Source organism: Vespula pensylvanica, chromosome 22, assembly GCF_014466175.1.
Source record: "Vespula pensylvanica isolate Volc-1 chromosome 22, ASM1446617v1, whole genome shotgun sequence".
NCBI lineage: Eukaryota > Metazoa > Arthropoda > Insecta > Hymenoptera > Vespidae > Vespula > Vespula pensylvanica.
The window spans coordinates 3,490,980-3,507,286 of record NC_057706.1 but is presented as its reverse complement, the minus strand read 5'-3'; the positions used below and the strand labels follow the sequence as shown (position 1 = coordinate 3,507,286).

Sequence of the window (16,307 nt, the reverse complement as noted above, 5' to 3'; positions counted from 1 at the left end):
CTTAGGCTTTCACAATATTGATTATTTCAGTAGTTTTTTTACTATCAATTATTCTCTCAGGGTATACGCTTAGTTTCTCACGATATTGATTATTTGCTTAGATTTATTACTTAGTTTTTTCCTCCACGATTATTTCGACTTAGATTATTCACTCTTTTCTATAATTATTACTTTTCTATAATATACTATTATTACCTCGATTACTATTATCTTAAACCCAACATAGACCGTTTTTTTGCTCTAGTTGTATCTATTTGTTATTATTGTTTGAATAAATTAAATATTGTTGAAACAGTCAAAGTCAATAATCTCAGTTATGCCTACGAAAACGACTCACTCTTCTAGTTCATATCAAGACGAATCTTAATTATATTTCTAATTCGTTTGATTATAAGTTATTTAAACACGATCAAAAAATTCGTTCTCTGCGATACAAATTCTTTCGTGCAATTTCGCCGCCAATCATCTCTATTCCTTTTGAAATCGAGCCAATCGAGTCGAGGATTAAGGAGTCAACCTATCCGGCGGTAACTACATTCCATTCACCAATCAAAAGAGTGGATTCCAACGTCGAATTGCTATCAGCCAATCCTTATTACCGAAATGTCACGTGATCAGAGGTAAATCGCACCGTTCCCATTCGTCAAAACCAAAGGTAGGTGTCATTTTATTGGCTTGCGTATTTGGTTTAGCATACCGTTAGATGACAGTTCCGTGTCATGGAAATGCACACAGCAGATAAAAGTCAAGAAAGCACATAATCTCGCGACGCAAGTACTTCTCGAAGGAAATTTATCTCCTCGAGACCCATTGAGATGGAACACTGACTTAGATTCGTACAATCGCTTAACATTCCGTTTAAAAGTATCCCACCACTGTCATAAAAAATTTTTATTTCGTTTATATCTAATTATTATATTTATGTCTAATTATTATATTGCTTAAAGTAGGTTCCCATTTTAATTCTAATTTAATTCGATTTGTAAACTGAGATATCGCTTATTCATAGTTATATTTGGGAAAATTTGGAATAGTAATTTATAATTTTTATTTTATAATTTTTTATTTTATAATGTAGGATGTGTGCAGTGTTACAGACGTAACACATGCACATTGATATGATGAATCGAGGAAAGTCGATATTTCCTTAATGCATTTTTAGTTCATTTTTTTTCCGCACCCGTCGCTGTAGTTACGCGCATTTTGAGCAATATTGAGAAACAACCTTAAGCTGAGCACCATTAAGAAACAGGATTTGTTAGGTAAATGAAAAGCTACCTAATCGATATGAAAAGCAAATTCGCTATGCGTAAGGAAGATATATACACTTACATGCACATATATGACGGGTGGGTTGTGACAAAAAGAACGTCTTTGTTTGATTTTCTTCCTAGAAAGAAATTATTGTTGACATCGAGATAATGGCTGCCATGGAGGTAGCAGTCAGCTGATTGATCTTTCGAATTAATTAAAGCGTATCCTAGTGTGACTCATAGAAAGCTTTGTCAGCCAGTATATTGAAGCGCTTTAACACTATATAAAGAATGTAATTTAATTTCTCGAATAGTTTTAGAATTATTATATATTTAACCGTCTAACCGAATAACATTTTGTTCAATGCGGACACAGTAACTTTCTGTCTCATCTAATTAGTGACTTACACTTACGGGAAATGGCAATATTGGCTTATTACGTACATGTATATAATAATTATAAAACGCGCAATTGATACATATTTTCAATTATTTTTAATCGACATTTTCGTCTCTCCTTTTATATAATATAATTTTATATGGTAATATAATTGAATCAATGAATTATAGAAGAGTATAAGTTCAAAATTAGCAATTCCCGAAAGAAGGGGAATAAACATATTTCTGACAAGTTTACAACAATTTACAGGAAAAGAAAATGTATATTATAAGTGATATGAATACAAGAGAGTGATATACAAAGACCACTTGGTCTAAAGTAACAAATTTTCAAGCTCGAAGGAAAAATATAAATAGAATGAACATACAGACGATTATAAACATTTCATGAAAAGTTAAGTTTTTAACGAGAAGTCGAGAAGAAAAAGGAAATGTAAAATAATATTATAAATAATAATACACAATGGAAACTAATGAGGAAAGTGATTTGAATGATCTACGATCTAGCGTTTATACATTCCCTTCAAGTGTACAAAATGTGATAGATCAGGTATGTACTTTTATTTTTGTTTTTTAAACATTTATATTTTTCTTACTTTAATTTTTAAAGTTGAAATCTATCTTTAGAATCTGAACGTATATGATATATATATATAATATGTACCGGCTATTTTTCGTTAATTAATAGGTATTATCTAGTGATGATCCATTGGACGAAGCAAATTTCACCGTCGTTAATTATATAAACTCTTTATTTCCAACTGAACAATCTTTGTCTAATATTGACGATGTAATGAATGAAATGGAACAAAAAATTCATACCATCGACAAAGAGATGAGTGCTGTTGTATGCGGACAAACAGATATAGGTCAAGATGGAAAAGCAGCATTAGAAGATGCTCAAAAAGTAATTAAACAATTATTCGTTCATATCAAAGATATAAAGGATAAAGCGGAACAATCCGAAGAGGAAGTTAAAGAGATCACAAGAGATATTAAACAATTAGATTTTGCTAAAAGGAATCTTGTAACTTCTATTACAACATTAAATCATTTACATATGCTTGTTGAAGGAGCTGATACATTGAAGTATGCACTTTGCTTATATATACTTTGTATTTTAAGATCTTAAATTAAGATATTATATTACATATATTAATGTATTCTTTTAGAACATTAATACAGAAGAAACAATATGGTGAAATTATTTTACCGTTACAAGCAGTGACAGAAGTCATGCAACACTTTAATGGTTACATGGATATACCAGAAATTAAACAATTATCAGATGAGGTAAGACATTTCCTCACGATATTATAAACATTGTATATGTCTGTGTTTGTAAAATGTTGGAAAATAATTTTAATTTCTTACTTTAATATAGGTTCGACAAATACATATTGAGTTAGCTCAACAAATTACCACAGATTTCAAAGAAGCATTTTCTGGACAGAATCCAAAGTATTTTAATCAACTGACAGATGGATGCTTAGTATTGTCTTTATTGGATCCAAAAGTAAAGTGCGTGTTACTGTTGAAATTTTTCTAATTACAACTATTATAATGATGTATATGTAAAAAAATTTGAAAATACTACAAACTTCAATGTAAATATATTATGTGCTAAATATTATCTTTTTTTAATAGGAAAGATCTGCTAACATGGTTTATAGATATTCAATTAAAAGAGTATGCACATATATTTGATGAAAATCAAGATTACGCATGGTTAGACAAAATAGATAAACGATATGCATGGCTCAAGAAACATTTACTTGACTTTGAATCAAAGTTCGGTTCTATCTTTCCATCTGATTGGGAAGTATCTGAACGAATTGCCATTCAATTCTGTTATGTTACAAATGAAGCTTTAACCAAATTAATGCATAAAAGACGTTCGGAGATAGATGTTAAATTGTTGCTATATGCGATTCAAAGAACTGCAAATTTTGAATCATTATTAGCTAAACGTTTTACAGGTAACAAACTATCTATTGATAATGCGGCAATATCGGTTGAAAATAAAAATTCAACCGTAAATAATACAGACGATAAAACATCGAAAAACCCATTTGAGGAAAGTGAACAGGTAAAAGTAATTGTAGCATTTTCAATATATATTACAATGTTATGTCTAAAATTATATCACGTAATATATACATAAGTATACATGTTTTGATATATATTTTAGATGGAAAATCAAAAATCAAAAGCATCCCCTTTCATAAATCTTATAGGAAGTTGTTTTGAGCCATACTTGTATATATATATCGACAGTTTAGACCGTAATTTAGCAGATTTAATGAATAAATTTGTATCTGATTATAAAGCTCAGCCTCCAGGAGCCAAAGATTTTGATGGCAATGAAGGCTCCAATAGCGTTCTATCCTCTTGTGCTGACCTATTCGTCTTTTATAAAAAATGTATATTGCAATGCACACAACTTAGTACAGGAATAATAATGCTGAGCCTTGCTAAAACCTTCCAAAAATACTTGCGAGAATACGCTATGAAGATACTTCAAAATAATTTACCGAAGTTAGCGGCACAAAATATTTATCAATAAGTTAATTTTTAAGAATTTATTAGGTATCCAATTGCCTATACAACGAATTTTATTACAGAAGCGGAAGCAGTTTAGGAATTAGTACGAGTATGAGTAGTATAACACGAGATTTCCGTGACTTGTCAACATCTGGATTTATACAAAATGTTCAAAACTTCTTAAAAGAAGGTGAAAATACTAAGTTCTGTAAAGAAGAACAAGCCCGTATTTGTTGGTAAAGATGAAATAATTTCTTTTAATCTTTGAAAAATTTCTGAAAAATCTATTTAACGTTTATGCATCATTTTTAGCATTCTGACAACTGCAGAATATTGTTTAGAAACAACACAACAATTAGAAGAAAAATTACGTGAAAAAACGGATCAATGTTATGCGAAAAGGATTAATTTATCTCAAGAACAAGATATTTTTCACGAGTACAGTATTTCTTGTATACATTTGGGGAGAGGGGGGTGGAGTTAAATTGAAAAATTTTGCAAAACTAGATGTAATTTCAACATTTGTTTACAGTGTTATTTCAGACTGTATCTTGTTACTCGTTCAAGACTTAGAAGCGGCCTGTGATTCTGCCTTATCTGCAATGACTAAGGTAAATTAAATAAGATTAACGAATAAATATAATACTGTTAAAGTTCATTAAACGTTGAACGAATGAAATATTTAAAATATAAATATTTGTTATAGCAGTAATTGTAAAATAATTAGTTTTTTGTTTTGTGTCAGATGCAATGGAGCTCTATAGAGACAGTCGGAGACCAAAGTAATTATGTTAATACAATAGTAGTGCATTTACGGCAGATGATTCCCACAATCAGAGATAGATTATCTTCCTGTAGAAAGTATTTCACACAATTATGTGTGAAGTTCGCAAAGTATAGTATTTTTCATTTTTCGTGTATTTATTTATGTATAGCATTAATTATATTCATAACTGAAATAAAAATTTTTACTTTTTTAGTTCTTTTATTCCTAAATTGGTGCAACAGTTGTATAAATGTAAACCGTTAAGTGCAGTAGGAGCAGAACAATTATTGCTTGACGTTTATATGCTGAAAACAGCACTTTTAGAATTACCTTGTACGGGTTATCAAATTCCAAGGAAAGCACCTGCTTCTTATGCAAAGGTAATATTATTAATACACTCGGGGCCGTTAACGTAGTCCTACGTTATTTTACCTATTTAAATGGCGGAATCTGCCATGGAGGTTTGAAAATTGTGACTTTCAGATAGCGGTCTCACCGCTAAAATTGCCGTAATTACTGTAAATGTGTTAATTTTAATAGCAAAATAACCATTAAATTTTCTCAACAGATCGTAGATAAGGGTATGGCAAATGCTGAAATGATTCTTAAAATTGTAATGTCACCGGTAGATTCTCCGGCTGATTTTGTGAAAGGATGTAAAATGCATTTGCCGGATTTACAAGCACCAGAATTTCAAAAAATTTTAGATATGAAGGTAATAATTTCGTTTGTATGTACCCGCGTGTGCGCGTGTGTATATTGCAAATGTATATTATTAACTTATCTTCATTGTATTTTCTTAGGGTTTGAAAAGAACGGAACAAGTTCTATTGACGGAACAATTCAAACAACCAGAAGGTTCAGATGTATCGTTAACTTCAAGAAATAATACTATTCAAGAGAGTCCCGAGCACGAGGCAGGTCGAATTAGAAAACTAGAAAAACTTATTAAAAAAAGAATCTAAATTACTTTTCCCTTTTTGTTTCTTTTCTTCATAACAATATTTGTCCTTTTTCCTTAAGTGAATTTTGAAACTCGTTTGTGGGAGATTAAAAATTCGTTGCTTATTCTCAGAGACATTCATTTAATCGTTTATTGTCTAACAATACAGCGTCTAAAAATATATGTTCCAACAAAGCGAATGTGTGCATTAGAAAACTATGTTGTTATGATGAAAAAAATATATCGTTTTTTTTTTTTTCTGAGAAAACAACAAGTTATTAGCAAATCTTCTGACGAAGATCAACAATAATGTAGTTATATTAAAATACATAGCTTAATTATATATGTATCGCCAATGATTTGCTCATCCTATAGCGGTAACGTCATTGCTATAATTTTTATGCGAAAGCTATCGCCAGCATTGAGAAATTGTTCGCTTTTGCTTTTTAATATTTCATCGATCGATGAACGCTTTTCTTTGAAATAATAACTTAAACACTTGAAATTCTTACGATATTTGATTTACAATCTAAAGAGATTCTTCTATCCATATCAATAAACTTTCTTGTCAATAGAAAAAGAAAGAAAATACATTGGAAACGATATATACTTTTCCAATTATCCAAATGATCATGTATTAAAGACAACATAGAGGAAAGCTATAGGAAAGTATGATAAAGAAAATATGATCGAGAAAATTCATCAGTGAATCGAACGCGGAGATTATCACTTTTAGAGCGCATCGAATAACAATTATTGAGACACCATGATCTCATAATCAGGGAAGCCGACCTCGGCACCTCCAAAAGGTATGTAACAAACACCGTGAGATGCTTGAACCTTGCCGATAGTTAAAGTATCCTCGTGATGTACACGACCAACGAACAAAGGTTCCCCATCTTCCGTTTCTCCAGCTGGAATTGCATTTGCTGGAATGTTTCCGCCGCTTACTGACACCCAAGATGGATGGCAACCGCAAAGTACCTGCCAATATTAATTCTTGTTATTTCTCTGATTAAATTTTATCTTGCTAATGTCTTAAAACTCGATCTTTTAATCGATTAAAAATATTCTTTTACATTATATAACTTCATTATAATAGAAATAAGATCAAATCACTATTTTAGTTACTTGAATAGCGAATAGTACTTTAGCTTGCTTTCGATACATCAAACTTGAAAATAATCCAAAAAAGTAATATCCTTAAAGTTAACGTTATAATCTCATAGATGAAAATACTTGATAATCCGTTTTTCCATGTTCGGCGCCACCCCAGGGAACATAGCAGACGCTGTGACTAGGTTTCACCTTGCCAGGTAAGAGAGCACCTTCATGATGAGCTCTACCTACGAACAAAGGTTCATCGTCTCTTCCTCCTTCAACGGCACCTGGAGGGACCATGCCACCTGCTGCATCACACCAGCAATGACTTCCGGTATCAAGTCCTCGGACTTCCAATGGCGCCGAAGGTGCAACATTTGGATCTGCAATCGATCCAATTGATCAATCTTTTTATCCTAATTATTCTACTGAATTTTCAAGCAATGAAATTTTCATAACAAAATCCACTTATACTTTCCGTACGAACAAAACGCCAATATGAACTTGTTAATGATGAATTTTTTGTAAATATTTGGCAATATAGTATTTGAAATAATTTCATTCTTCATACATTCCGTTTAATCGTTGATGTTACAATTTTTTGTCGTATGCATTTAACAAGCTTGAAAAAATAAAGATACCATGCGATAGGATTAAATATAAATATACAGAAACAAGTAAATAGCTTCACAAACAACAAGGAAACAATAACGAACGGACATACAACGTGCAGCAGGATAAGGCCAGTGTGCATAGATGTGTGACATATAAGATGTTTCATTTCAGTTAGTACGGCGAATTCTACGATACATGTAATTACCAGCGATCCTTCGACGTAAAACAACGTAACACGACCATCGAAAATTTATCCACGGCGTGTTATGAAAGAAGAACGTAGAGGCATGCGCGTTTCTCATAGATTACGCTTCGCACCCAAGCGAGAAGACGATTTCGTTATTCAACGAACCCGAGATCCGTCAGCACTCATTAGCCCTGACTAACTAATGCAAAATAATAAGCCGGAATATTTTTTGCAGCTAAAGCCAATGATTAGATTCTTATACATATGTAATTTCTTTCAATTTCCCTAAAGTGCTTAGCTCTGACAACGATCTCGAGTAATACAAAAGAAAATGAACAAATAGAAAAAAAAAGGAAAAGATGAGAGTACAAGAGAGAGATTACTTTTCTGATCGTGAGAGGAACCGAAGGAGGAAGGATACCCCAAGTTCTGTTCGAATCGAAGTTTCCAAACTCCTTTAGCACCCCAACCGGTGCGTACGCCAATGTAACTGACGCCAATCGGATTTGGATCTATCCAGTCCATCATTACGGGTCCGCGTTGATCGCCAGATCTGACCGTGATGCGCCCGTCGAGCCAAGAGATCGAAAATCTCTTGAACTCGTTCTGGTTGAGGAGGTTCGGGGTATCCACGCGTACCTATTACCGCAAAATGATCGCGTTATAACACGACACGCGAACGAAACCTAACGCGATTAATCATCGTTACGCAAAAGAGAATGGTCAGCTTCATAAATGAATCAGAACAAAATAAAAAATAATTAAGAAGAGCTGACCATCACTCCGTAAAGAAAAAAAGAAAAAAGGAAAAGAAAAGAAAATATCATCAACGATTTTTTCGAACCTTGTCCGGCTTTTTACGATCGTATCTGATGACCGACGCCGTATTTTCCCATCCCCCAAGCATGACCTCGTACATCGGATTCGTTTCCTTCTTTGCATCGGTCAAAGCAACGTGTGCATTGCTTTGGGCCTTGACTTCGATGAACAGAGCGCCGGCTCGCACCGCGTGGTATTTGTAAACGAGTTCGTCTTTTGTTTTCAAAGGTATGCGACCTTGCATATCGAATAATATTAGATACGTGAGATCATTTTATGTAGGATATCTATATGTACATGTGTGTATGTATATGATTTTGAATAAAATCATTCGTATTAAAAGAGAAGTGACTTGTGTAGATATATTTGCAACTAAAAGATAAGAAAGAATTTTTCTTTGTTGAAATAAGAGAAATGAGAAATATATTACATATATATGTACTATTCGACATAAATTTTCCTGCAGCAATATGGAAAATATACTAATGCTATTTTAAATGTCTTAATATTGAACTATTGGAGAAATGAATACTTCCGTTGGTTGAAAACGTTTGACGACCCTTTTATAAATGTGCTTTGTTATTATAGCGTGCACTCGTCAATCGCGATGCATTCGTGGACGTTGCGAAGGTTTCGTGCTGGGGATAAAATATATGTATGTACATTTATTTAGAGGAGCATTCTCAAAGCGATATCTACAAAAAAAAAAAAAGAATAAGATACGTTCACAAACTACGTGATCAAGAAGCCTCGCTCAATGGCTCTCTTTTATTATACATTACGTACAGCCACGGTTATCTCCGACACATCTGGCTGTGCAGATCGCAATACGTTAGAAGAGTCCCGTCCGAAATTGGAAAAAGTACCAAAAATAAAATACAAACGTTCTAAAATTCGTTCTTTCTTTGCATTCTATCTTAAATCTACCACACGATTTCTTCCCCGACCACTTCGAAAACATTATTTTCTGTAAATAGCAGCACCGCGTTAAAGTAATAAAGGGCAGCATAAGCTGTGCTACTTCCTACTCTATATGTTACCCTGAGAAGAAACTAGAATTCAAATCTAAATTCTACAGAATAATTGACAAGAAAGAAATATATTATCGTTGTAAAGATGTAGCACATTCCTAATTTACAAATCCCAGGCACCAATGTGGATTTGAAAGGCTTACCTTCGATCAACCATTCTCCTGAGGCACCCCAGCCGGTGCAAGCACCAAAATAACCTATACCGAAAGGTTCAGGATCGGTGTAGGATAAGAACGCATTCGATTCACCTTCCTTACCAACTGTGATTTCGCCATCGCGCCATCTGAATATGATTCGTAAAGAAATATTTGTTTAACCTATATCGATGTATATATTACGTACTCTAATAGGATTGACAACGTTTTATTTCGGAGAGAAGCAATTTGTCACCTGATCCAAAATCCACGAAAATCGTCAGCTGTTAAGATTCCTGGAGTTTCTCTTTCCGCAACTTCCGGTTTGGTTCTATTTTTACGAATGACGGATTTGGAGTTGCCCCATCCACCGATGAAAACCTGATCAATGTTACAGTATATATTTAAGAAGATAGTTTCTCTTTCGACAAAATTTGTAAAAAAGAACTTTAATTGTATTTGCTGACCTCATACATAGGTTCTCCTTCGTGAGGACCGGTAGTAAGGGCAATGTGAGCATCGTTGGGTGCTTTTACTCGAAATTGAACTTGTCCACTGGTCACCGGATAGAAGTTATACTCCAATTTATCTTCCGTCGACAGTGCTGCAAGATTAACGAGATTATTAGTCAGAGACTTAAGAAGAAATCAATAAATAATAGTATCAATATTTAATACTATCTATAAATCTTTATATTTATTTCATAGCTTAGATAATTATTAAATCGATCGTATATGGATCAATATCATCTCGAGTTTAACAGAAAGAATATATTAATAGAAGAAAAAACAAATTCTTGTTAGAGTTTCCGAATTCGTCATTTCTTTAAGCAATCGTCTACTCGAGAGTAAAATTATTACGAGATGATCTTGAAAGTATTTTTTATCCAAATGGGCACTGCGTTTGAGAGTAATTATCGGAGAGCATGCTCTCAAATAGAAACAAAAGAATGTTATTATCGAAGACTTCTTTTGGAAATAGAAATTAGTTTTTTATTCTAAGAGTAACCATCGAAGAGTAGCAGCACAGAAATGATTGCAATAAAAGAATGGAGGAAATATGAGACATTCGAATTAATAACCATATATACGATGCAAATTCAATATTGAATGGATTAATGTAGACGTTATTTCACGCTCCAGTGAATATGATTTGAGAGTTCTGTCTGATAGTAAGCTTTCGACGGGCGTTCCAGTGGCTATCTTAGAGAATCTTCTCCAAAGGTCTGTTCGCCTTGTCGTGATAAGGAGGTTTGGGTGTTTCGATAATCCTGGAACATTTTGATGATGGAACGTGTTCAAATAATCTGAGAAAGTCTCCTAAAAAGGCACATTCGCTAAGAACAAATCAGTAATTACTGTTCATGGGGAGAAGTGATCGCGAGAGTAAATTCGGAAATAGATTGAAGTCTAGTTTAAGAGTAAGAACCTACTATTGCATCGACTGCGAAGAGTGAATTTGGCAAGTTTCTGTTTTTTGTAATAAATTCGAGTATGCTGTAAGCGAATACGGAACTTTTTATCATCGACAGATCATAGCGTAAGGGCAACGCCCAGCCCTTTTAAGGCGTGACATAAGATCGAACATCAGCAGTTTCATTAAAGTAAAACTACGAAAGGCAAAACGTGGTTTAATTTAAAGAAAACTTCCGATATTCGTGAAAATTGGACGTGAATCTGGTTTTTGGGTAATTACGGATCAAGTTCGATGAGAATTTAAATCGTAATTTATTGTAATTTATTGTAATTATTGTAATTTAAATGTAACTTATTAGACATTAATCTGGATGTATTGAATGCAATAAGGATCATCTGCGAGAATTAGCTTACGATGGATGTAAAAAATGGATAGGCATTTTAGTACGCAATGACTTGAATTTATCGTGATGAACCGGAGAGATACGGTTGCATTTTAATATTTACGAGGAAGGACGATAGAAAGTCGAAAATCGATAAAAAGTCGAGACATCCTGACGCCAGTTAGTCGACTGCAGTTGGTAACGTGATTGAGAAACTAGGACACGTTCTAGGACTCATAGATCAATAACATAACAGAAGATAATCACAAAAGAAAATCTCGTGAATGTAAGTAACGAACATGACATTTCACCGATGCACGAATGAAAAAGTTTGCTGATTAAGAATCTTGATTTCTTATAGATCTACCATTTATATAGGATCATTAGGATTTTCTTGTACTTTCGATATATCAAAATATATAATGGACGACTATCTCTTAAAACCTTTTGGATATTTTAGATAATTTTTTGTATACAGAACAAGTGCTGTTTATATTCTTAAATAAATTATCCGATTAGTTTAGAATAGGTATAAAATTCCTTTATTTCGGAAGTTGAAAAAATTGATTTTACAGAGATTTCTAAAATGTTTTTCACGATGAGCTGCAACCTTCGGAAAATGAATAAAAAATATTTTTGTTGCGTAACTTATCGATTGGATTTTTTTTCTTTTTCTTTTTTTTTTTCAAGTAAAATATCGTCGAACGTACAAGGAAAGAAGATAATAAAAACATTTTACCTTGGTCGTAAACATATTAGTAGATTCGTTGCAATTTAGTGCCTGACTACTACGACGGACATTTCTTCAATTCATGGAGACCTATCATACTCGTAAATGTAATTTGCGAATGACGCCTCAAATCGGTCGAAACGTAGTTCGGAACAAAACTGATGACTATTTTCGTTCGCATGTATCTTCTTCATGTACGATGGCTACAAGTTATTGTTTAAAATTCAAGCGACTCCGTTCGACGATACCTCATTGATCAGTGATCCAGGATATTAGACATCGAGATCGAGAAATCGAAGAAATCGTTTCTAAGAGCAATAGGAATAGTAGAAGTCACGCTCTACTAGTGACAATAATGTTGATAGTTAAGTAAATGATTCATCGAAAAGACATCGCCTTTTACATTTAAACGCATTTCTAACGATTAAGCAAGATTATAAACCTTTCTCTTTTAGTAAACATTGTTTCTAGAATTACTCGTGAACGTATCAAAGATGCAATGCAAGAATCTTTTCGCATTGAGTAAAGGAGACAGCAGGCGATACTTGTAAATAGTATAAATAGTAAAGTTATGCCACGAAGGTAACTTTTAACGGTGACATCATCAGCAATGTCGTAGAGGAAGAATAAATTGTTCTGGTCATTTCTCTCTCTCTCTCTCCGTCTTTCTCATATTCACACAATTTCTTATCCATTCAACGGACAGTCCTCGCACTATTTTCTTATGAAAGTAAAATTAATCGATAGGTAAATCGAGGTCATCGCCGAGTCAGCCGATGCCAGTTGTGAATAAACGTCATTGAGATGATGTCATTCATATTTAGGAATGTATTACTTCATTTAAGAGGAAGTCGACGATCTAAATTCTGTAAACATCGATTTATCGTGGTTTTTTTGGAAAGACACGAAGCAATTATCAAACTATGATAAAACATGTATATGTGATGATAATTATCGTGGACTTTTGACTTAAAGAAGACGACTAACGTTTGTCAATTCCTAATTGTGATCGTTAACGCTCGAAGGTCGACCGCTCCTAGTTCCTATCTTCTATCTTCTAACTTTCTAACTTCTAGCTCCTAGCTCCTATCTTCTACGGCGACGGTGATGATGACTCATTCTTTTGATGATTACTATTAATTATCGAATAAAATTTACTAGATTCCAGAGTTCGTACTCGTTGTTCTTAAAAAAAAAATCTTTATTCTATAATGACGAATTCTCGACCGATCGTTCCAGATGCAGAGCAGCTGCGAAATTTTATTAATCGCATTTAACAAGACTAAAAGTTCGATAAACAACGAAACAAATGTGGATATTGTGGCCTTGACAATTAACATACTGCTAATAAAATATTCTTCGAAAGTGACGCAACGACTCGAGAGAATATTAAAGTCTCCAAATTGGCTTTGTCCAATAATGTAGGGCGTACTGTATTCGTAATTAACATAACAGCGAGAAGATTAGTGTCATTGAGTGAATTAGTCATTGCGCAACGATGAATCTCGTTATTTCGGTCATCGCGATTACGCGGTTGCCCGTTTTGATGATGGGAAGAAAAGATTTTCTAAATAATGGTCGTGAAAAATGTAGTTCTAATTTCTAACTCGAGGAAAAAGAAAAAAGTTACTTTCAGTGTATTAATAGGAAAAAACGAGGTCTGAATCGTTGACGATTGTTTATCAAAAAAAGCATAAAAATAAAATAACGTAAAAATTAAAAATAAAGATAACGTTGGTCTCTTCGAACTGACTAGAAAAATCGCACTTTTAACTGTTTTAAAATAATTCCATTAAAGAGAAACATTTCGTATATATAACATTTTTGTATACATAACAATTCTCTCTCGGAATTTGATCACTTTATAACCGTTGTTTCTAGAAAAAAAGAGAAAAAATAATAATAAATGAAGAGAAAGGTAAATAAGTCCTTCTTCCTGTCAGTAACATTAACACGTTAATACATGGAAGAGAAGCAAGTTAAAATGGTGTAACTGTTCTTCGATGCCATTGACCTCCCGTGGCAACTATCTCTCGTTCACCACCCGCAACATATTTCCTTTAATACATTTTACTTCTTAGTAAATTCAACTACACTGAAACGCGTGACGCGCGTATCGCAACGCTATTATTGGTGGACATCAAATTTATTTTATTTTTCTTAAGCATGGAATTCGTGAACTTTCCGAAAATAGTTTTTCAATATTTTCAAAGAATTTTCAAAAAAAAAAATTGATAAGAACGTACGACAAAGATAAATACAATTCGTCGGTTAGAAATCATCTATGAATTTACAATATAGAAAATCGAGCGAAAAATTGAAAGAAAAGGGATAAAAACATTGAAACATTCGATTCTGTCGGAGAATTCCAGAGGGTGACAAGGCTTCTAGAATAGAAATCTTTCGATAGCGTGTAGTGCATGTGTAACACGAATATTCTCTCGTTCTGCTGCGTCGTCTAAAATACTACCAATCCTACTTTCTTTCTCTGCGGTGTCTTCTTTTACTACGTTAGAAAGCAAAGGAACGTCGTTCTTTCGAGTTTATAACGAAGGTGTCTCGTAAAAACTATAACAACACTTGACTTTTCTTGTTTATCCTTAAAAGAGAAAAATAACTTTACGAGTAAATAGTCACTTTATTTCTAACAAATCGAACGTGAACAATCGGCTTAGAAATTTATTTCTATGTATCAATCGTTTAGAACAGGAAGAATATTATAATTTTTATATATGTTTGTTACTTTATCAGTCGATTTTATTTAATTGATGCATTGAAACCCGAAACGATATAATAACCTACCGCAAGAAAACGTAAAGGCGGAAGAATAACAGAAAATCTGGAAGGAGTGCAAACACCGGCCGGTTTACCGGCCGACCGGCTTGTCAAACCGGCACAGCCGCACCCTTGACTATATTTAGAAACGTCTATACGATGTGCTTCTTTCAAAGAACAATCTATTTTTTTTTCGCATCACTAGACCGCAGCCATTTTCGATTCGACCGAACACATCGATCGTCTTTATAATCGTCGTATACACCTACCGTTAGCTTAATTGTGTCGACAAACGAATAGAGAAATAATTACTTTTTTCTTTTTGAATAGTCTCTTCAATAAAATCTTTTTTTAAACCAAGTCTCAAGTCTGCATAACCGTAAGTATACATTCTAATTAATTATGCGACTCGTAATTCCCATTGAAGAAAAACTGAATTAGGTGTAGAGAAACGTGTTTTATGTTATTTGATATGATTCAGACTTAAATATATGAATTCCGTAAGTAAGAGACGCTTATTATGTCCAATCTATTGCGCATACATCGGTACGCTAGGTTTATTGCGCAATATGAAAAGGCAGAACGACAAAAACGTTTCTATCTGTTTTGCATTTGTTTGGAACGAATTTGTTTGGAGATCGATTTTGCCTTATACCACGCAATTTCTAACTCGATGAGATCAATCTAAACGTGTTAGAAAGCCTCATCTACAAGATTGAAACATAAAACCCCCTTTGGAGAATAAAATTTGGATAGCAGTAATTAGAAATGAAACGTAAAGATTAATAAAATAATTAATATAATGATATGGTAACTTACAGATAGCCATGTTGAAAATCGAAGAAGTAATCACAGATTCGTCGATACAAATACACCGATATATCTCGAACAAAGTTCGAAATGGTACTGCGTCAAGCTAGCATGTCGCGTTGCCTTTACTTACGGTTGCGGCGTGGTAGGAGATTTCGCACATGCGTAGCGCGCACTCAATGATGTCGCATCTACGTATACAGCGCCATTGCGAATAAACCGCGAACTAATATATCTCTTCTGCACATAAAACTGTTTAAATTTTTTAATGACTAAAAATAACGATTAATAAAAATCAACTTTACAAGCAACTTTCGTTGATAAACGAATAAAAAGATTAATGAGTTTTTTAACGAACCAATCAATATTCATCACTGGCTAATGATGACAATAAATACGAAC

General features: G+C 33.4%; 2 protein-coding genes across 8 annotated transcripts; one reads left to right on the top strand and one right to left on the bottom strand.

The window, feature by feature from the left end:
* Positions 1–1,155: 1,155 nt before the first annotated feature.
* Positions 1,156–5,931, top strand: LOC122636481 (vacuolar protein sorting-associated protein 53 homolog). Of its 5 annotated transcripts, none has more exons than XM_043827722.1 (14): positions 1,156–1,262; positions 1,903–2,202; positions 2,341–2,741; positions 2,825–2,945; positions 3,037–3,173; positions 3,300–3,741; positions 3,844–4,190; positions 4,277–4,432; positions 4,509–4,634; positions 4,729–4,807; positions 4,942–5,090; positions 5,177–5,342; positions 5,531–5,677; positions 5,766–5,931. In XM_043827722.1, the coding sequence occupies exons 2-14, from the start codon at positions 2,116–2,118 to the stop codon at positions 5,925–5,927; spliced, it is 2,520 nt and encodes an 839-aa protein (XP_043683657.1). In that variant the 5' UTR covers positions 1,156–1,262; positions 1,903–2,115; the 3' UTR covers positions 5,928–5,931. The 5 variants fall into 5 exon arrangements, with proteins under 5 accessions (XP_043683657.1, XP_043683653.1, XP_043683655.1 ...); XM_043827720.1 differs by lacking the exon at positions 1,156–1,262 and adding an exon at positions 1,291–1,436; XM_043827721.1 differs by lacking the exon at positions 1,156–1,262 and adding an exon at positions 1,291–1,546.
* Positions 5,932–6,027: 96 nt separating this feature from the next.
* LOC122636485 lies at positions 6,028–16,068 on the bottom strand. Of its 3 annotated transcripts, XM_043827734.1 has the most exons (8): positions 15,915–16,068; positions 10,260–10,396; positions 10,049–10,173; positions 9,802–9,941; positions 8,653–8,864; positions 8,192–8,447; positions 7,145–7,389; positions 6,028–6,889 (listed from the first exon to the last, which is right to left on the bottom strand). In XM_043827734.1, exons 1-8 carry the CDS (start codon positions 15,922–15,924, stop codon positions 6,659–6,661), a joined length of 1,356 nt encoding a protein of 451 aa, XP_043683669.1. In that variant the 5' UTR covers positions 15,925–16,068; the 3' UTR covers positions 6,028–6,658. The 3 variants fall into 3 exon arrangements, with proteins under 3 accessions (XP_043683669.1, XP_043683670.1, XP_043683671.1); XM_043827735.1 differs by lacking the exons at positions 8,192–8,447; positions 8,653–8,864 and adding an exon at positions 9,414–9,440; XM_043827736.1 differs by lacking the exons at positions 8,192–8,447; positions 8,653–8,864.
* Between the last annotated feature and the right edge of the window lie 239 nt (positions 16,069–16,307).